We start from the raw sequence: 22,365 nt of genomic DNA on the forward strand, positions 1-22,365 counted from the left end.
CAAGTAGCAAATCTAGATTAAAAGCACACCGTTCTACTTTTTGGGGGTATCAAACTGGACTATTGTTGCCGGTCTGCATGTCTATTTCAGCATTAACATGAGTGATATATAAATATGGCAACTGTTCCAAACCTTGAGATTAGTCTCTCCATCCAGACTCGCCGTGGTCACGTGGCACGAGCCCTCATCTCTGTCAGAGGACAGCAGCACCAAATCAACAGGAAAGGTCTCATCTTTGGCTACTCTGACTATGTCACCGACCTGGAAAGGTTAAGAAACAACACAAGAAATTAAAATAATGTGTTAAGAGTTCTGACTAGTCACCCGGGCATATATATATATATATTTTGGAAAGTTCGCTATGCATTTGGTCACTTCTTAAGATAGTGTAGCCAGGGGGGGGGAAGAAAGGAGGAAGGGGGAAGAGACGGAGAAAGGGAGAAGAGACGGAGAAAAGGGAGAAGAGATGGAGAAAAGGGGGTAGAGTAATTTAGATTACTGCAGCCTGTGCAAAGCCAGTTACTTTCAGCTAGTATACTATATAGAGAGGCACGAGTTTTCATTATTCAGGTGGTAGCTGTGATGTTTCTGTACGATACGTACTCGGATGTTTTTTGATCTAGTTTTAACAAGGCCACCACTTCGGACAACAAAAACCGGAGCTCCATTGACTTCATTGTCCGCTTTATGTCGTAACCAGTCTTCATAGCCCTAAGAGCAAAGCAGAAAATAAGACCTCTGAAGAGTCAATGCAAACTATTCATTCGCCTAAGAATCAAGATGTTTAACACTTTCTATTACAGGGGTAGCCAACTTGTCCTGAATGGCTGCCAACAGGTCAGGTTTTAAGGATATCCAGGCTTCAGCACAGGCGGCTCAGTCTTTGACTGCGCCACCTGTGCTGACACAGGGATATCATTAACACCTGACCTGTTGTTGGTGGCCCTTGAGGACTGGAGTTGGCCAGTCCTGTTCTATTAAATTGTTATTACAACAAACTTGAGTCTAAAATGTGATTTCTTGTATGTGAGGTACAGAGAAACAAAAACACAGAATTCAGGACCGGAGGTCACTCTTGCATACACTGTGTGACAGAAATGATGCAGTGCTACATGGCTTTGGGTAACATGTCCGTTAGTCAGCTTGACTTGAAAATTCTATTGTGTAATCAAAAGCTATTAAGCAACCCACCGCCAAAGTTTTGCAACTAATAATTTCAAAAGCATCTTGCCCCTCAAGCTTAATATGTTATACTGTACTGTATATCTGCAATTATTCCCAGCTGACCGGTGTTGCGAGAGTTTCGGTAAAATGACTTTCTTATGATCACACGGTCCATTGCCATTAGCCCCAAACATCCCGGCAAAAAACGTTGTGAACGATAAACACAGAACTGAGGCATGAAGTCAAATTTCTGTTCCACACACAAATGTTCCCATTTATTCCGCAGTGGTATTACATCAGGGGAAAAGGGTTGTGTGCTATACAAATGCGGATTTACCTGTTTAATGGCCGTTACCGTAATTACAAAAAATAATGGCAGTCCACTTGTTACAGGACTTGTGGGAGTATCTATCATCAGCTGCAAGAAAAGAAGAAAAAAAATCTGCTTATTATATGACATTTTGTTAGCATTTCAGGAAATAGATTTGAACGTTTTCACTGTTTCTTTCTGGAATACAAAGTACCTCTCCATTTTTAAGTAGCAATCTCGTTTAACAAACCCCCATTTTTCTTCTTCTTGGGAATGGGAGCTAAGAGGGTCCCTCTGCAGAGTTAAACCGTGCTATTTCAGCTCCGGGGGTCCCGAGGTTCTGGAGATATTTACTGCTAACGCTACTGGTATTACCTGCCTTTTTTTAATTTATTTTTTAACAGGGATTTAAATGGCCGTCCAATAGGAAGCCGCAACTGATGATGCTGCGGCTTCCTATTGGGCCACTAGTCTCACAAGATTTGGGGGTCATTTTTGTATTCTCATAAGACTGTTTTTAAACCAATAATTTCACCGGTGAGTATCTGGAGAACTGTAAGGTCCCCGGAGCTGGAAATGACCCCGTTCAGCTCCAGGGACCCCCGATTCTCACGCCGGAAGTTCTTTTCATCGTTGCAAACAGTGCTCGTAACGCTAAATATTTCAAGCTTTTATGTACCAACAATAATCTTACGCAGGAAAAAAAAATAAACAAAAAGTATCAAAATAGTGTTGTAGGAGCAGGAAACTATATACTTCCTTCTTTTAAATATAATTTGAGAAAATGTTTTTACTTCACTAATGCACCACTAATTCGTGCACACCGAATACAGCTTTAAAAGCTTGCTCATCCAAACATGAAAACACAGATTACACAGGCTTTTTGGGGCTCAATGATGTCATCAAAACACTTCTTTACATCACAGATCATTTGCAAAAACACAAGATAATGAAAATACAGGATTAAACAAAAATACATTTATTCCAGTTAGCAGCTTATTCCACAATGCAACAGAAAAATATAAGCGTGAAAAAACATATTATGGGAGCCTGAGAAACAAATCCATTTCATAATAGAAAGTTCTTTACAGATGGCTACACAACAGTGACTTACCTGAACAAGAAAAATGATGAGAAAATAGAAATTGGCTATTCTTCTGAACTGTTCAAATAAATTCTTAGGGACAAAATTCCACACAGTGTACTGCAAACAAAGAAAACTTGTATTAACATTTAGACTAATGAACCAGACACAATTCAAATGTCCTTTATGCAGCCATAACCCACAATTTAATAAGGACACTGTTTTTATTATTTACAGTCAGATACTCCATTCAGGAGGCAAGTGTTTGAAATATTAAGCGTTCAGAAGGTTAAAATGAAGCTCTCCCCAGAGCCCAGCGCAGTGTAAAGGTTACCATGGTATCATCTCAGATGCTAAAGATTAAGCTTAACACACCAAAATAAATATATATATATATATATATAAATATATATATATATATATATATATATATATATATATATATTAATCCATTCATTTTCTTTTTTTACAGAGATGCTCAGAATACAATATACATGTACTAACATATTAGTTAAACTCATAGGCTTCTAGGAGGGATTTCTGCATTAAATAATAAATAACATTAATGCCGTTAGATTAATATGACACTGCTGTTTTAGGGACAATTCTCAATTCAGTATTAAGTGACATTTTAGAAGACCAATATTGCATGAATGTAAAACGGAATTGAGAACTGCCCTTAAAATACCAGTGTCACAAAGCCACCCAAAATTATGTTGCTGGCTAATTATAGCTTCTATTCTGGTCCTAGAAGTAGCAGTAATTTAGTCTTTAATTACGTATTCTGCAATATGCCCATGGACAAAGCAGGCTTCAGTAATATTTCACACAGGTTCTAATTTACTGCGCTATTTTGTTCCGCTAACTCGCAGATCGGGGGTTAAGAACTTGCGCACGCATGCACACACTTTTTATATTGCTCTATAGAGTTGATCTTTAATCTTTGCCAAAACATTGTGTAGATTTTCCAGCCACACAGGTGTTAATGTAAATTGGACCAGCAACTAATGAAGCAAAGTACATTTTTTCAAAGGCACAATTAAAGGGTCAGTTAAGCCTAGCGGCTCACAAAACCACATTTTAAAAAAACTTCTCTGTGTAATTAGCTTTCTTAGGCCTCGGCCATGTTATCTGCTTGCTTGCTGAAGTGTGCTGACGCGCACTCCCGCTCAGCACTAAGCCCCTACAGCCGCAATTAGAGCGGCTTTAGTAGGGGCTCGCCTACGCTTCCGCAAGCGCGCTGAAGCGTAGGTCTTAGCAGATTTTAAAATTCCACCGCTTGCCGGCGCGACAGGCCGGTCACGGGCGAACCGCTCCGTGACGCCACTGGCCCGCCCCTGGCGGCGCGCAGGGCAAGCAACCGCAAGGCCAGGGAAAGCACTCGCTTTCCCTGCACCTCAGCGCACCTCAGCACGCAAGCGAAGAGCCTGGACGAGGCCTTAGGAAAATTCAATAAAGCTTAAAGTAACCATCATATTCATGTCTTGAGAACATGAGCAGGAATCAGTCCATGTCAGGAACACTGACACCAAGTCTATCGGCTTCTTAGGCTGAATCCATAGTGACTTCAGCCGTGGAAGGCGCGCTGAGGCTGAGGGAAAGCGGGTGCTTTCCCTGGCCTTAGTTCGCGCGCCGTCCGGGGGGCGGGCCAGTGACGTCACGGAGCTGGTTCTCCCTCATTGGGCGAACCGCTCATGTGACCGGCCCTGCGCTTCTGTGAGCGGTCAAACTAAAAAAAATTCGGCTACGCTTCCGCGTGCCCCTGCTAAAGCCGCTCTCTTTGCAGCTGCAGGGGCTCACTGACAAGCAAAAACAAAAGAACTAAGCTAAACCAGCAATGTTAATGACCATATAATGTATTTGTGATAAAACCATTTGTTTACCATGGAAATGTTAAAATGTAAAAAATTATTTAAAAAATACTTATATATTTGTATGATTTAATTATAATTATTTTTTTCTATCTATTAAAAGGTGTCAATTACATTTAACTGGCTACTGTTTGTTCCCTTTCGTCCTAAGTAGGCTGAAAAGCTCTTTAAATCCAGTTCCACTCAGAACGCAGCTCAGGAAACTGGCATTTCACCTAAAATACGTCTTCTGCTGCACAAATATTTCCATATTCTTCTGCAATTCTTAACAAGAAAATAGCTCTGAAGGTTTATGGATTTCTGCATTTTAACTAGAACAAGGTCCACACATAAAAAGATAAAACACCAAACTAAAAGGCAGGGAAAACAGGAAGGAAAAAATAAACAAAAGCTGTACAGCAGATGGAAAACAAGAACAAATATGAAAGGTAGGGTTTACCGATGTAACAAATGTAATATTTATGCTGCGACAGAGCTGATCTTTAAAAGAATTATAGACCTAGATATTAAAGGACCTCTGAAAGTAGTCTTCTGTTCGGAACACTCCACCGATAGTGTACATGCTGCAATATAAAACATGGGTGGCCAACTCCAGTCCTCAAGGGCCACCAACAGGTCAGGTTTTCAGGATATCCCTGCTTCAGCACAGGTGGCTCAATCAGTTCAATAGAAGACTGAGCCACCTGTGCTGAAGCTGGGATATCCTTAAAACCTAATCTGTTGGGTGTGTGTGTGGGGGGGGGGGAGGCGGGGCGTCAAGGACTGGAGTTGAGTTCCACTGCATAAGGTTACTCTTATCCTTATCCTATCCTTTTAAAAACCAAGGTTTCCCTTCATTACAATTCGAGATAAAGAGTGGCATGAGGCATGGTTGTCCCCTATCCCCTCTTATTTTTGCCCTTTGTATGGAGCCCCTAGCGGCTCATATCTGCCAAAACTCTAACGTCGTGGGTCTAGATGTGGGGGAACAATCCTACAAATTAGCCCTATTTGCCGACGATGTCATCGTAACGATAGCAAACCCTCTAACAACCCTTCCAAACTTGTTCAATGAACTTACCACCTTCAACAAAATATCCGGATTTAAAATTAACAACAGCAAGTCAGAGGCTTTAAATATCAATTTAAGACAGGAAACAGTCAAACTAATCAAACTCAAGTTTGATTTCAAATGGCAACAGTCATCTTTGAAATATCTAGGAGCAGAATATCTAGTGAAGATTATGACTCCCTCTACCAGGCTAATTACCCCCAAATTCTGATAATACTGAAGGCCGACCTCTTGGTATGGACCAAATTCAATATACTGTATCCTGGAAGGGGAGAGTCCAATCAGTACAGATTAACCTGTTACCAAGGCTGCTCTATCTTTTCCAAACCCAACCCATCCCTATTGCACCCTCAGATATAGTCAAAAACCAATCTGCAGTTTCTAAATTTAATCTGGAACAATAAGAGACCCAGACTCAATCGTAGGTTGCTAACTAGACCTACTAGAGCAAGTGGCTAGCACTTCCCTGCTTACTTTCTTACTACAGAGCAGCACAAGCTAGTCAATGAGTAGCATGGCACGCAAACCCATCACTTAGGAGATGGGTTTCTCTCGAAGTGCAAATTCTATACGCCCAACCTCCACAGAAAATATTATTTGGCTTCCCTCTCGGGTGGACCTTCTGACTCTCCCCTCCCTGCCGACAATCACACACTCTCTCAGAATGTGGGACAGGCTTAAATTTAAATACAAGCTGAGTAGCCCAAACTCTCTAATGACCCCCATTTTTGCGTACAAGGATTTTTCTCCAGGATGCGCCAAACAAATGTTCGCAAATTGGAGACTAGCAAATGTTAACAGACTTTCTGATATTAGCCACAATCTTAAGATTGTTCCATTTGACAAACTGGTAAAGGATAAAGGAATCCTGTCGGGTGAGATTTTCCGTTATCTCCAGATTAGGGCCTTGTATGCCAAAATCATGCCCACTGAACCAGTCTCTGTTTGAGAAGCTGTCTGGGTGCAGACTCCCACCAAAGGTTAATCTCAAAGTTATATGGCCAATTCTCCCTTCCAGTTGCAGATTCCCAAGGTAAACTTAATTTTATGAAAAAATGGGAGAATGATCTGGGAGAGGAGCTGGAAGCGGATGACTGGGAGGAAATTTTTTTAATCTGTGGCTAAAAGCTCTATCTGCTCAACTATCCGGGAAAACGCATATAAAGTTGTGACTCGCTGGTACAACACCCCTGAGAATATAGCTAAATATGTCCCGGGCTACTCCCCTCTATGTCACAAAGTTGCCACCATCCAAAATATGTGGTGGTCCTGCCCACGGGTGTATGATCTTTGGAGATAGGTGAAATCCTGGATCCAGTGGATCCTGGGTTCAGAGATTCCCATGGACCCTTGGTTGTTGCTTTTAAACAAACCACTCCAGGAATACACAAGGGCTACAAACAAGCTAATTAACCATATTTCCACGGCGACAAGATGCGCCATTGCGAGTCTATGGAAGCAGGACAAACTCCCACCAATTCTGTCTATTAGAATTCTGTGGTTTATTTGTATGATGGAAAAGCTGAAGAGCTTCCTTAATGATAAATACCAACATTTCCATTAAGTCTGGTTTCCCTGGATAGGCTCACGCAGGAAGCCTACATATTAACCCGGACTCTGAGCCTATATCCCGAGATTAAATAGCCCCACTCTTCTCCCGTAGAAAGTTTAGATGTTTCTCCCGTCGCCCATCTACAGAATATTTATTATGTCCTATTGGTATCTATTTAAGGCCATCAGACCGGCTTTTTTTTTTTTATCCCAATCAAGGAAGCTCTTACACGATATTCATTCCCACCACTCGACCTTAAAACTGTTTCAAGTATGAAGAATTGCTGACTCACCCTGATGCTGTCTCCCCCCACCCCCCCAACTCCCCTCTTTTTTGTATGTACCCACTCCCCCCCCCTTCTCCCCAACAATCACTCTTAAATGTTTTACGTTCTGTATACTTCTGCTGAAAACCCAATAAAAATTTTGTTTAAAAAAACAAAAATCTAACCTGTTGGTGGCCTCTCCTGATCTAAAGCAAACTAACTCGGTCTAACCCAGTTCACAGGACAACATAGAATGGAAAATCTATGTCATTCCCACTTAATGGGGTTTACTGGAAAGGGAAATCATACAAAACAGGCCAGGCACGTTAAAAAAGTTTGGCCTTCATTAAAAGTTCCATTTGAGAAATGTGTTGAAAATGTCAGAAAGGAAATGTCAGAAAGGAAATGTAGTACAGCACGCCGACTTCCTGCATTCGACAGGTACAAAAATACACAGCTCTTAAAGAAGCAGCCCCTCATAGGACCAAATGGCAATAGCATGTCTAATGGGTTTTCATGGCAAACAAATGCTTTGAAGGGGTTTTAAGATCTTTAACAAATCTCTTTTGTTGACCGCAAGTTTCATATACAGTAATTCTAACACAATCATTACCCAAACGGATCTTGATGCAAATAAGCGATTCACTCTACAGGAAACAAACTAGCAAAAGATTCACTTTTATAATGACACCAATAAACGGTTTACATTTGTTTTTCTGCTTACAGTGCGGCTCTGCCTCTTTAAAAGAACACAGTGTATTTCACAAATGAGAATAGTTTGCTTTGCAGGCTTTGCAAGTTTAACAAGAACTCAGGCCATCTGTGACGTGCAACGCCTTCAGAAACGTATTCAAGAAAGTCAACAGAATGTAAAAGGGAAAACATGACACCACCCCACACTCCTTTACATGCAGTACAGGGAGAGGGTGGCTTGAATTTATTCGGTGTAGGATTCAACTTCTTTATTTCAAAAGGCCGGTGAGCCGCACTAGCTTTTCAAATGCCGTGTGTGTGCCTCCCATGGCTGTATATCGCAGCCAAGTTGTTGTTACCTCATGATAATGCTAAATCATTCACTGGAATGACTTGCAGGCACCAACCTGTTCACGAAAGTCAAAAACTAAGGGTGAAGCGGTTCAATTAAGGATAGGCATACGAAAATGTAAAATCAAAGAAAGACACGGGAACTGTTTTCTAGGAACAAGGAAGATCTTTGGACACCACAATTTTTTTTAAAAAAAATAAAGATTTATGGTGTTTCTTTGCTGTTTGATTAGTAAGGGAGAGAAAAGAAAGGCCATCCTTCATGCAGACCTCCCGAGGAAAAACAAAAAGTAAAATTTGAGGGTTAAAAAACAAACAAAAAAAAAATTAAAACACCAGTAGCACTTACTACCAACTTAATCAGGTTTCTGTCCAAAATATATATTTTTTGTGATAATTGCCCTCACATTCCTCTTTTTAATACCATCGTACAATCTTTTTTGTTTGTTGTTGCAGATAGATACTGTTAAAAATAGATTACGTGTCCCCACGTGGGACAGCACCTTTTAAAGGTGCACTGAAAGTAGTCGGTCATCTTCTGGACCGGCCACTGATAATGTAGATACTATAATATAAATCCGACCAGCTCCACAAATGGCAAGTCTTGAGTCATTATTTCCATCTGCATTGAATCTCAACCACCCCTGTGTACATCTCCGTTGCCCCAAAGGCGGACAGCCTGATGGGGCTCCCCAAGAGCTGCTCCCCTCTGCATAGGACCAGTGTGCTAAGGGTTAACATTTGATTGTACTTTGTGGAACATCAACCCCACCCACTAGAATGTTAATGAGCAACGAGGACAAAGAACTTTGAATTTGCAGCTACATTCAATCTGAACCCTTTCAGTGTACATCTGCATCGCCCCAAAGGCGGACAGCCTTTGGCGCAGCCAAGGGGTGTGGGCCATTTGCTGACGTTTGCTGATGTTAAAGCTGCTCTATTTCAAGCTGAAACTCACAAGCCCTTTATCCCCTGTACCCAATTTTCCAACTCTGTCCATGAAATGTCTGTGAATTGACTGTAAAGCCCTATTCTTTTAATGTAACCATGTATTGTTATATCTCTGCGCCCAGGACATTCTTGAAAACGAGAGGAAACTCTCTCAGTTTATTACTTCCTGGTAAAACATTTTTATAAATAAAAAAAAATTAAAAATCTGCAAGCGGAATACAGGATAAGAGGAGCTACCTGAACTTGACTGCTGTATGAGGTTACATGCAAGGACGTACATGGTATTTAACAGATTGCGCAGGCCTTTGCTGGTTTTTACCCAGATGCACAAATTCATTTGAAAACAAGTAGACTCACCTTGGACGAAATAATTCTGTTGTCTGCAAACTTTTGAGGAACGTAATGACCGTTTTGAGGGAATCGATTTGCAACGTAAACTGTTCGTGTTTCACTGTGATTCGGTGGGTCAAACCCCTAAATAAAAAAACAAGTGCTTCGTGAATTTATGAAAATGGTAATCTATATAAAACAAAATGAAATACATTTAAAATAGGTGCTTAACCATCCACATCAAAAATGGCAAGTCACATTGGACCTGCCATTAACGGTTTCAGGGCGATGGGTGGGAAATGCATTCAGTTGACGGCCACTGAAGGGGTTAAAAAAAAGTGAAGGCAATTTCTTTGTGAATCTGAAGAATTCACATGCTACTTTCGAATATGCTGTGTAACGTCCGGTTTACTGTGGCAGCAGTGAAGTGGTTAGATCATGGGTGGGGAACTCCATTCCTCAAGGGCCACAACTGGTCAGGTTTTAAGGATATCCCAGCTTCAGCACACGCGGCTCAATCATTCCCTGCTTCAGCACAGATGACTCACTCTGCGTCAGCACAGCTGGCTCAGTCTTTGACTGAGCCAGCTGTGCTGAAGCAGGGATATCCTTCAAACCTGACCTGTTGGTGGCCACCCCTGGATTATATGGAACAAAGATCCATTTGATAAGAAACTACTGGTGGAGAGATGAGTCACGTTTAAAATCCTAGTAACACTGACACAAGAATATTTCTGTCTTATAAAGTGTCATAAGTAGGCGTGGCACGTGTGGAAACAAGTCGTCACTCCCTGGATTAACCTGTTCCCTGAAAGTCAGTATTGTGGCATGATGTAAACAGTACTGCTACAAAATAAGAATATTTTTCCAGTCAGATTATATCTATAGCGCAATGCCAGGCAACCCAAATACTTCATGGACACCACAAATTTGATTAAAACACACAAAGGGGTGGAGAAAGATATAAAATACTTGAGCTAGACAGAATTTTTAGGAGCCAGCGTTTTGTTAAGCGCCAGGGAGGGTTGGGGGAGGAATTGAGAACCAGGTCGGTCAGAGTACTGGAGCATTACGACTAGCTCTGCATGCTGCCCTCGTGCGCCTGCTGCCTCCTGACCCCCACCCAGCGGGCTGGCGGTGACTGACAGGTCAGTCGTCACTACGCACAGCGTCACATGCCCTTTAAATATCAGGTCTTATGATGCACCTGTGAATGACCAGTTCATGAAGACTCCTTCCTGCATTAGAGAGGTAAAGAGAATGTTTGCAGATAGTGTTAGGACTTGCCGAGGAGGGGACACCATGGCATGGTTTGCAAACTTGTAAGGCTTCGGTTGAAGAATTGAACTAAATGTAAGGATCCGTGAGTCCCGCTACCCTCGGCACGCCCCCTTCCTTACCTCGGTCCGCGATCGGGTGCTCCGTTTCCCCCGCCTCCTGCGGCGCGTCACCTGGGCCATCAGCCGGATTACAGGCGTGCGCACGGCGCATCACACGCGGAAGTTTATACCAAGCCCTCTGGTCCCGCCTCTGGGTTGCGCCCGCGCGGGGCGTCAACGCCACGCGCGCAGGTACCGCCTCACCAGCCTCCGCCTGCAAGTCCTCCCACACCTCGTCAACCAATCGCAGCAGGCGTTCCTGACGCGCCTCCTCTCGCCTTATCCTCATAGGCTCCTGTTTGCCTTATATGCTCAGCCTTTTCACTGGAACATCGGCTGAGCATAAACCTTCCTACTAGTGAAGTGTTCACTGCTGTCTTGCCTCCAGTCTTGTCGTGCTTCCAGATCCTTGCTCCTGACCTCTAGCTTTCCGCCGGACTCCGCTCTTCTGTTCTCCTGACCTTGGCTACGTACAACCATCCGCACCTCTCCATCCAGACCCCGGCTAGCTCCTCGACGATCCGCTCCTCTCCAATATTGACCTCGGCAAAGTACCACGACGATCCGCCTCTGTCCAATCCAGACCACAGCTAAGTACTTCCTACGATCCACTACTCTCCAATACCGACCTCGGCAAGTATTACTGACCATCCAGACCTCTCCTACCCCGACCGATCTACACTCCAGACGCGCCCACGCGGCTGTGGGTTGGTGTTATAGCAAATCCCCACCTCGGCCTCGCAGTAACGCCTTGTTGTGGTGAGCACTCCGTTAAATTAAACGGAATTACGCTCCCTTATAAGGAAAACAGATAAGCATTTAAACTATATAATTCGTCATATTGGATGTAGCACTGTGGTGTCTTGTCTTTTATATACATTAGGTCACAATCCCAGTAGCACTTCTTTTGACACATATACAGTATTATGGTGTTGTGGGGTTGGGTTCTGAGCTTGCAGGGACTGTGTGTGTCAGTGCATACAGCGCTGGTGCCGGAGAGGGTTCCGTCCCTGGCATAGTGGAAGCATTTAAGCATTTGAAATCAATTTGAAGGTCAACACTTTGAAGTAGATAAAACCGCTATTCAGCAATTACCTATTTCGGAAGGGTGATAATGCTCCCTTGCATGTCTAAATTAAGCCAGAACAGAAATTTAAATACTGGTGTCAAATGAGCATGAAATGGTGTCACCACTGCAAAGCAACTTCAAACTTGCCCTTGGTGTGTGATATCCGACAAACACACACTCACAAGGCATTAATACAGAATATATACTTTCCAGTTCTCCAACTGGATGTAAATTGTGATGCAATTACATTTTCAATTAAAATATTGTGTTAAACACTATGCTTGGTAATCGATTTAAAAAAAAGTTTTTTATACTCACAGTAAGAAAAGTATAACATAATGCAAATAAGGAAATGTAAATTCTAGACCACTTTGGCCTATAAATGGGCAATCCCTTTTATCCCTTTAATCCCAAGGATTAAAGTGTAGTAATGACTGACATTTAAAGCAGCAGTTCAAGCTGCCACAATCTACACGATAAGTAATGAGCTATGTTGCCGATATATCAGTTCTCCTGTGATCGATCGGGATATTTTGCTGAAAACCTGAACTGTTGGTGGCCCTTGTTGAGCACTGGAGTTGACAAGCCCTGGTCTAGACTGCATGTGTGCAGCTTAGACCATTATATTCGTTTGATATTTCAAGCGGCAGATGCAGAAGGTGTTGGGGTGGCGAGTTTTTTTTTTAATATGTATTAGCGGTGGCCCTTTTAATATGTATTGGCGGGGGCATTTTTTAACATGTAGGCGTGATTGTGCGCACGCCAAGGCGTGCGCTGTAGAACGCACTGGGACTGCAGCCTTAAACATAGAAAGACTATACAGAAAGTATTTTCCCCAAAAGGAAAATACCATAACACCGAGACCTGCATACTGCCGAGAGCTAGGAATAAAACGGCAGGTAACAGCTGTATGATAAAACGCCTGAGATCAGATGCATTGTAAGGAACCACAAAGCTCTCTAGTAGCGCATCTGAGATCAGATGCATTGTAAGGAACCCCAACCCTCTCTAACAGCGCGTCTGAGATCAGATGCATTGTAAGGAACCCCAACCATCTCTAATAGCGCGCGTCTGAGATCAGATGCATTGTAAGGAACCCCAACCCTCTCTAATAGCGCGTCTGAGATTAGATGCATTGTAAGGAACCCCAACCCTCTCTAATAGCGTGTCTGAGATCAGATGCATTGTAAGGAACCCCAAACCTCTCTAATAGCGTGTCTGAGATCAGATGCATTGTAAATTCTTCTGTATTTGGTACAATTTTCAGATGACCTGAAAACTGCAGGGAACCCTTTAGGGGTGCCCGGGGAACCCAAGGGTATCTAGGAAGACCTGTTGAAAAACACTGGGCAAGGCACTTCTATGTAGTTACTGCAAGGGTATATGCCAAGGCAGGGGTGCGCAAACATTTCAGTCTGCGTCCCCTGCCTGCTCTCCCCCCTCATATGTCAAATGATGCTGCGCGGTCATGTGATGTCACGTTGCCATGACGACGATTCGCCCGAAGCCAAGGTAAGAGAAGTTACAGAGGCCTTGTGCAGTCCCCCAGCATTTAATTTAAATGCTTTGTGGAAGAGCCAAGGGCCTCTGTAAGCACCGCGCCCACTGGAAAATCTCACACACCCCAGTTTGCGTACCCCTGTGCTAAAGCAATATTAAGAACTATATTATTTTAAAAGAATTTGTTTAGTTTAAAAGTTTATATGAATATACAGTGCATTATATTCATTGTCAGACTAAAATGCATTCTTATCCTGCTCTCCCCTTCCAAATTCATGCAACTTTTATACAAGACAATAGTTTAAGATAACTCATTAAAATCTCAGATATTAAACTAAATAAGGACACGTTGCTTACACAGTACAACTGATATTTCTAAAATAATTGTATATTGACCACCTGCACAGTGATCGCAGTACACCAAGTCCAAAGCATTGACCCAACTCGTTAATGGCAAAGTAGTCCAAGACAGGTGAGGTGGGTAAGATATAGTGACTCATTTTGTGTTTTCTACTTAATTACTCAGCTTTGCCATTTTTCCAGCATTGGCTGCTGCTCTGCCCATAGCTGCAGCAGTGGCAAACACGACCTGTCAGGTATTACTAAAAACAGCAACATTCATACTTTCTGAACACTTATCACATCTTAACCTCTTCAGTGTCTGGGGAACATATGATTCATTTCAAGCCCATGTTTGCCTAGTTTATATGTAGTTGGATTTTTTTTTTGCCAACCCAGTGGGAGTTCAATAATAAAATAAATAATGCCTATTTAGCTTTTCATTGCCCCATAAGTCTTGCTTTCATTTTTTTTGCAATATTTTTTACGTAATGCTGCAATGTTAAACGACCTATAGAATAACAATGCTGTAAAAAAAATAAAATAAAAAGTATAATCACATACATGCATACATGCATACATGCATATATACATACACGAACACATTAACAGTTTTTAGATGTTTAAATAAATCAAGCATTCCAGAGATGGAGAAAAGTATATTTTACGTGTTCTGCAGTTCCTGAAAGGTCAAAAACACACCAATTAAAAGCTACATATTTGTCGATATCACCTTCAAACAAGTGTGCGTGCGGCCTTTATTTTACAATTGCGGATGTTGGGTTGTCCCCTGTATTTAGGCATTCACCATCTTGCCATTGGGCTCATTCGGCACTGCTTAACAGCATCATGAGTCACATGATGTCCAATGATGTTCCAGTGACCTCTGTGAAGCAGAGTAGGCTGAACAACACTGGCGTAGAGAGGAGGTTCAACCCTGATGAACAGAGATCTTTCTTTGATTTTAATTTATCCCAAGGACACTAATGTTCTAAGTACAACAACTCTGCGGTATGGCAATTTTCGGGAGTTCCTGAGAGAAGACTTACAGTTCAATAAGAAACCCAACAAGGAGCGAAACTGGTTTGCAATGGATTGCTAGCCCCACTGGGTGCAAAGGGGTTAAAATGTGTGAATTTTGTTATAAACATAAAACATTTTAAAACGTACCTTAAAGGCACAACGTACATAATTGATCAAATAAATATATAAGAATGTGCCCATACTTTCCTTAACTACATTGCTTTACTGTCAAATCTTCTGACCGTTTTTTAATCCTCCTCAAGTATTTATGTAAAATAAACTAAAAAGTTATAATTGGCCAAGTCACTAATTTTGTAATTACTGCAGCATTTCTATCCAATTTAAATGTTACTAAATTACTGTCCCTCGAAGAGATATCTATCCATCAATAGATAGATGTAGATATATAAATATTTATAATACAAAAAAGGACAGCGCGGCTCCCATAGCGTGATAGTGTAACATCAACTTTAATAATACAATAAAATTAGATTACAGTCACGCGCAAGAGAAAAATGGATAAAGCGCATAGACACTGTGATAAGAACACTCAGCAGATATCTCCGTAAGTCCCACGCTGGAGCTCCAGAGCAGCATGAGTGGCTGTGTATACCGTACAGTTTCTTCCGCTTCAGAACACAGTCTGGGAATGTGCGTCCGCACGGTTTTGCCCCCTGCTGCGGAGTCGCGAAAACTCCTTCAGCTCCACTGCCCTGTCGCACTCGTGCTTATGATTCTGCCTGGCTCCTAATCGTATGTCACAGTCTCACAACGCAACCTTACGCGTTTCGTCGCAGTAACAGGCGACTTCATCAGGGGATACTGATTAAGGGGCTGAATAGCGCTTAAATACCTTTGTCCTAATTGATTAATTAGAAATACAATTTTAACCCTTTGATATAGAATAAAGTGTCCGATATTGGGAAAACATGCAAGAATATACATAAAAATAAATCGCTGGGATGTACAACAATAACACATGCAGAGAGACTCAAAATGTTAATAAAATATCAGATTGTAATAAAAATTGATAATGACATACTCAGAATAAAATATTTAAAATATTATGTAAAGAAAATAATGGTATAAAAAATGTTTTTAAAAAGGAACACCAAACACATAACGGTGTGATATCTGCCGAGTGTCCTTATCACAGTTTATATGCGCTTTATCCATTTTTCTCTTGCGAGTGGTCGTAATCTAATTTTATTGTACTGTATTATTAAACTTGATGTTACACTATCATGTTATGGAGGCCCGCGCTGTCATTTTTTTGTATTGTAGTTGTCGAGGAAGGAGGTTGTTCCTGAGGATAGCTGTCGGCGTGTCCAGCACTTATATTTATCTACATATATTTTATTTCTTCTTTGGCAATATCTGCTATTGGGATTATTCCTTTGTGTCTCTTCACCCCATCCCTTTTCCCTAGTCTACCCTCCCTTGTCTTATATGTTAGTGTGTTTGTTTCATGTCATGCACTTTTTATGTAACGGACATTCACTTTTGTGTCCTGTGAATATTCATATCTTTGTCTATATTTCATTCTGGTGTTACTATAACTCTCTCAACATTATATCTATTTTATATTAACACCTGTTTAGGCGCAGTGTATGTGTGTGTGTGTATATATATATATATATATATATATATATATATATATATATATATATATATATATATATATATATATATATATATCCTATTTCCTCGATTCTAAGACGCACCTTTTTCCGATTTTCACATCTCTGAAATCGGGGTGGGTCTTAGAATCGATGTATTAAAAAAAATTAAAAAGGGTCTACAGTACAAACCCCCTCTTTTCACTTAACATGTTTCAGGAGAGGTCCCATGTTAGCGGTGGATGAAGCGGGTGGTAGCAGAGGTCCCACGTCTGCAGATAGAGTGCGGCGGCGGTGGCAGGACAGGTCCCAAGTCTGCAGGTGAATGAAGATAAGAAGACAGTAGGGTGGCGGTGGCAGGAGATCATAATAGCAGGAGAGTTAAGCAGGAGCGTAACAGCTTGGGAGGTGCGCAGTGTAACACCGGAAGTTGACCAGAGTCTGACTTTCGGTTACAGTGTGCACCTCCCAAGCCGTTCCCCTATGCCGCTCAGCTCTCCTGCTATTATGATATCCTGCTGCCGCACACCCACAGTCTTCTTATCTTTATTCACCTGCAGACTTGGGCCCTGTCCTGCTGCCGCCACCGCATTCCCGTCCGCTGTCCATCTTCAATCCTCTGCACACGTGGGACCTCTCCTGCCGCCGCCGCACACTTCATCCACCGCTGACATGGGACATCGCCTGAAACACGGAGAGTGAAAACGTAATTTTCCTGGATTGTAAGGGCCAAACCGATGGTGCGTCTCACAATCGATGGCGTCTTACAATCGAGGAAATACGGGGTATATATATTTCATTCAGTCGAATCTGTTCTTGTTCTTATTATAGTTAGGCGTTTAGGTTTCTTCGATTGTTTTATAGTGTTTGACAAAATTTGACAAACAAATGTTAGACAAGATATGTGTGACATGTCCGAGTGCTTTCATTCAATACAGGCATACCCCGCATTAAAGTACACAATGGGACCGGAGCATGTATGTAAAGCGAAAATGTACTTAAAGTGAAGCACTACCTTTTCTCACTTATCGATGCATGTACTGTACTGCAATCGTTATATACGTGCATAACTGATGTAAATAACGCATTTGTAACAGGCTCTATAGTCTCCCCGCTTGCGCCCAGCTTCGGTACAGGTACGGAGCTGGTATTGCTGTTCAGGACGTGATGACAGGCGCATGCGTGAGCTGCCGTTTGCCTTTTGGGCGATATGTACTTACTCGCGAGTGTACTTAAAGTGAGTGTACTTAAAGTGAGGTATGCCTGTATAATGTAGCAAAGTTGAATATATGTTGCTAAATAGGCCCCTTCCATAACATGCCTACATGGTGGTGTTTTGTATAAATGTTTTTTTCTACTCTGCTTTCTTTTGCCTTTTTACAGTTTATCGTCCTGCAAAAGACATTCACGGGGCAACTAGTCCTAAAGTTAAACGACTGCCCAACTTCCAAGGAACATGGTCCCATCCTGCAAAGAGAACAGCTATATTTTGAAGCAGCTCCCCCTCTCACTATGTTTTGCAGGCACTTCCATCAACTCCTTTGACATCAAATTGTACTGTTCACTTTTGACGGTCGATCAATAGGACATCCCTAAGCCATCAAGCTATTTACTAATCGTATGAAGCTCTTCGGATATCTTAATTTGCTAAAAAAAAAGTGGAAATAACACAAAATGCAGTTTTCATTACGTTATATGTCATCTTCAGGAAAGAAAGCATGCTTCATCCCCTCCCTTATGAATAAAAACATTAGTTGTGTTTCAGGCCAGACTAAGCAGATAGTCTCCTTTAATCTGCTGTACAAACAGCTGGTTGTCACAGGGAAACATCTGAGTTTGTTAAGACTGTAAATAAGATGAACACAAGACACAGTCATACTCCTGATGTCAAGTAAGGTATTTGCTTTTAAAAACCAGGCCACACAAACCAATAATAAATAGTAAATTCCCATGGTGAGCATGATTGTATAAACCATCTTTCATAATAAAGCTTTCACCAATAACATAAATAATTCAGCATGTACTCCACATTAACATCTTACATTCAACACCTTGGCATGGCAAACAAGTATTTCATTATGTACATACATCTTAACACCCACTGTAGTGTAAAAAATGCTGGTATGATTAAAAAAGAAGTTAAGTAAAAAACTGTGCACTTCCAATTGTGCAAATATTTTTCTACTTGAGCATAGACCCGCAACAAAATGATTGTTCCAAATACCCTGAACTCTACTGTGGACTAACACACTCACTTTAACCCTTCACAATAAATTCTATATCTGGAGTCATTTGGGTCCAATTTTCTTCCACCTTGTTTGTTTTCATGCCAAGTACCCTGTCTGGTTTGGCGGTGTGCCTTTTTCTAAGGTAAATTGCATTTTCAATCTCAGCTACAAAGACCTATGCTTACTGTAGGCCACTTGCTCTCCTTTTGGCTCCTATACAATATGCACGTAAACATAATCCTATTGTCTGTTACTTCTTACAATGTCAGTCTGCATTTATGTCTGGGGCAGTGTTCACAACCTGTGTGATTAGCAATACCTGTGCTTCTAATTGTAACACTCTGATCATGCTGACAGTACTATATAACACCAAGCTAAAAAAAATGCCAAGAAAAATAAGGTAATCAATTAAGAATATATAATAGGAATGTCCCCAGAGGAAGAAAATGGTGATATCTTTCAAGCACTAGTGTCTCGATGCTTTTGTTTTCATTTCCTCTCCTGAAACGCACCATCAGTTTCCCCTATTCGCGAGGTGATGAATACTGACAGAGCAAACAGCAACAACAGATGGGGGGGAGATGTGTCTTTTCACGATGGCAGAGAGGTGGATTGGACTAATGTTCATTGTCAGGTGTCACATGAGTAATTTCTTCTAGTGTCTTTGCCTAAGAGTTTATTAGGAGCAGAAAAAAAGAAGAAAAGTTGCTACAGCAGAGTGCAAAGTCCATTGCCTTGAGAGGTGTCACATTTAAAGGAGAGAAGCAGCACAGGAAATGTCTTTACGAAATGATCTGAAGAAATCATTGCTTTAAAATATGGAAGCTGCATTGAAATGCAATGTTGAAGGACTACATGTTTTTAAGTATTAGCCTTTATAAAATGACTTGAATAATTTACTTCCCACGTCACTATTTTCAGTTACTGGACCAAACCTTATTCTCCTTCAGTACACGAGAGGGGACAGCAGTGCATGGTGTCACAGGCCCATTTTAACCTCCTTGTAGCCAAAGGCTTGCATTGCAAAACAGCGCTGAAAGCCCCTCCGGCAGCCAAGGGTTAAATACGGAAATGGACAACAGATAAAGGCTATTAGGGAAACAAAGTCTGAACATTTTGCCTCTGACACATATGATTTACAATAAAGGATATGGTTCAGATAGTTGGTCATTAAGGAAATGACCCTTAAATGGTATGACTAGGTAAACTCACTCGTTACCAGGAAAAAACAAACTTAGCACTCATTTACTGGACATAAGCAACCTCTTCAACACCAGAAAAGGATCTATAAAATGCAGAGATCTCTCTTGCAAACCTATTTTCTGGTCATTAACGAATTAAAAGAACAGACAGGTGACAGATGGTTCCACAATCTCAAAGTTGCAAACATCCTCCTCAATAATACCACATATGCACAGATGGATAAAAAGACGTGAATCCATCTACATATTCCACTCTATCCTAACTTCCAGTACCGATCACAAATCGGTCACTGCTGCGACTGATGGTCAGTTTGATATTTCAGATAGTCACCAAAAAAAAGGGTACTGACAGTTCTGGAATGGTTTCGTTTTTAAACAAAAAAGCCAACAAAAATTATTGGAATGAATCCCATTACATATTTGAGTTGCATATTTCTTGATAACTTTTTTTTTTACATATATAAAAGATTACATACATATGAACACTTTAAAAAGCATAAGTAGCACATTAAATAAAAAGAATCATTTTTAAAATGTCGTTTTTTAAAAACCACTTTCCTATCAAAACCATACAAACCATAACAAACAAAATTTTGTCTGCTGAATCAGAGTTGCAATAGGTACAGTATAGCGTCCCATGTGAAAATCTAGAAATTAGGCAGCGTTCTTTAAACTATCATATGGGTAATATATCACATGGGTACGATCACAAGTCAATGGGTGTTTCTGTGCGATAGCGCCAGGAGTAACTGAACAACCCCCACAGTTACTTATAAACAAATATTACTTTAAATTAATATTGAAAACACTAGCGCGGTCTCAAAGAGTTAAATTGGATCACAACCAGTAAGTATTTAAAATCCTAGACTTTCAGTCCTGAGTAAACATATCACTGCAATATACAGTACTCAGACACACAGTAATAACGCACCTACGTCATTTGCAAAACGCATCAACAATTTTTAAGGAAAAAAACAAATATTTGTTAAACAGCTTATTCTTTTGCTGCACAGTTATGTCGTATATTTATGGTTTGTCCTTATCTGGTATTTTATTATGTTTATGTCACTTATATCACAATTTATCCCAATAAAGAATAATGATCTGTTTAAATATACATACAGTATATAATTTGCTGTTATTTACTAATATGGTTATTTTCTATATTCATACTGATTATAATACATGTGAAATTAACCTATAATGGAAAAAAAGACTAATAAAGTTAAAAGGAATGGTAGTTTATCATATGAACATTTTTTTTTTGCCGATTGACTTTTTTTTTTTTTTTTACAACATTAATTTCTGATCAATTTTAAAATTAAAAAACACAATGACACTTATTTTTTTCACATTTGAAGTGAATGGCCCAATGCTGTTCATGGCTTCAAGATCAGACTGCGGTTTTTAGTTACAAATGATTGACACTTTAGTAAATGTGAAACACAAAGTTATTAAAACGATGTTCTTCTTCTACAGAATACTTCCAATAAATGACATGCTCGCTGTATGTGTCATACTATTGCCATCCTCTGCTAAGTGACTTATCCCTTTATGCATCATTCATTTTAACTTTAACGTGAAAAGAAAAAGTTAAACAGAAACTGAGATTGAGGCCTACTCCAGGAGCCGCATCCCCGAGCTTTCCTGCGGAACGGCCCCGAATTAGAGAGGGGGAGGCGGGAAGTAATAATCAGTGTAAAAAAAAAAAGGACAGAGTCGCCACATACCAACTGCTGGCGGATCCAGTGCCACATCCCCCCGGCCCGGCCCTGCGCCGTCCTCCCGGGAAGCCAGCGGCTCTCAGTAACCCCGCGCTCGCATAGCTCCGGTGGGAAGCGGCGTCCTGAGCTCGGTGACACAACCCCCCCCCCCTCTCTCCCCTCTCCACCTCCGCCGCTCCCGCCGCGCGTGTCCGCGAACAAGTTCGCAACTCTCCCCTCACAGAGACGCAGGAGCGCGCACCGAGGGAGGGGAGCGAAGGGAGGCCAGCTCGCTGGGAGCGGAAACCCCGCCCACCCGTTGTGACATCGGGTACGCGCTGTGACGTCACCAGCAGTTCTCCGTAAAAGGCGCGTGTGGATGGGTTTGGGTTGGGTTACATCTGGACTGGCTGTGGTGTTGGTGTTGGTGCTGGCTGTGGTGTTGGTGCTGGCTGTGGTGTTGGTGCTGGCTGTGCTGTGCTGTGCTGTGGTGTGGTGTTGGTGCTGGCTGTGGTGTGGTGTTGGTGCTGGCTGTGGTGTGGTGTGGTGTGGTGTTGGGCTGGCTGTGGTGTGGTGCTGTGGTGTGGTGTGGTGTTGGGCTGGCTGTGGTGTGGTGTTGGGCAGGCTGTGGTGTGGTGTTGGGCAGGCTGTGGTGTGGTGTGGTGTTGGGCTGGCTGTGGT

General features: G+C 41.6%; 1 protein-coding gene across 9 annotated transcripts in view; it reads right to left on the reverse strand.

The window, feature by feature from the left end:
- The window catches only part of ATP11B (ATPase phospholipid transporting 11B (putative)), a 60,403-nt gene extending 38,533 nt beyond the window's left edge, over positions 1-21,870 (reverse strand). For 7 of the 9 annotated variants that reach the window (XM_075570704.1, XM_075570708.1, XM_075570702.1 and 4 more), the window contains exons 1-6: positions 21,712-21,870; positions 9,650-9,766; positions 2,589-2,678; positions 1,502-1,582; positions 604-711; positions 133-261 (exon numbers count right to left, since the gene is read on the reverse strand). In XM_075570704.1, coding sequence (XP_075426819.1) covers positions 133-261; positions 604-711; positions 1,502-1,582; positions 2,589-2,678; positions 9,650-9,766; positions 21,712-21,738 — 552 coding nt within the window. In that variant the 5' untranslated portion in view covers positions 21,739-21,870. The remainder of the gene's footprint in view (positions 1-132; positions 262-603; positions 712-1,501; positions 1,583-2,588; positions 2,679-9,649; positions 9,767-21,711) is intronic. The other 2 variants (XM_075570706.1, XM_075570705.1) reach the window with 1 other exon arrangement.
- Positions 21,871-22,365: the final 495 nt, after the last annotated feature.

The sequence above is a fragment of the Ascaphus truei genome, chromosome 14 (assembly GCF_040206685.1).
Source record: "Ascaphus truei isolate aAscTru1 chromosome 14, aAscTru1.hap1, whole genome shotgun sequence".
NCBI classification, from domain to species: domain Eukaryota; kingdom Metazoa; phylum Chordata; class Amphibia; order Anura; family Ascaphidae; genus Ascaphus; species Ascaphus truei.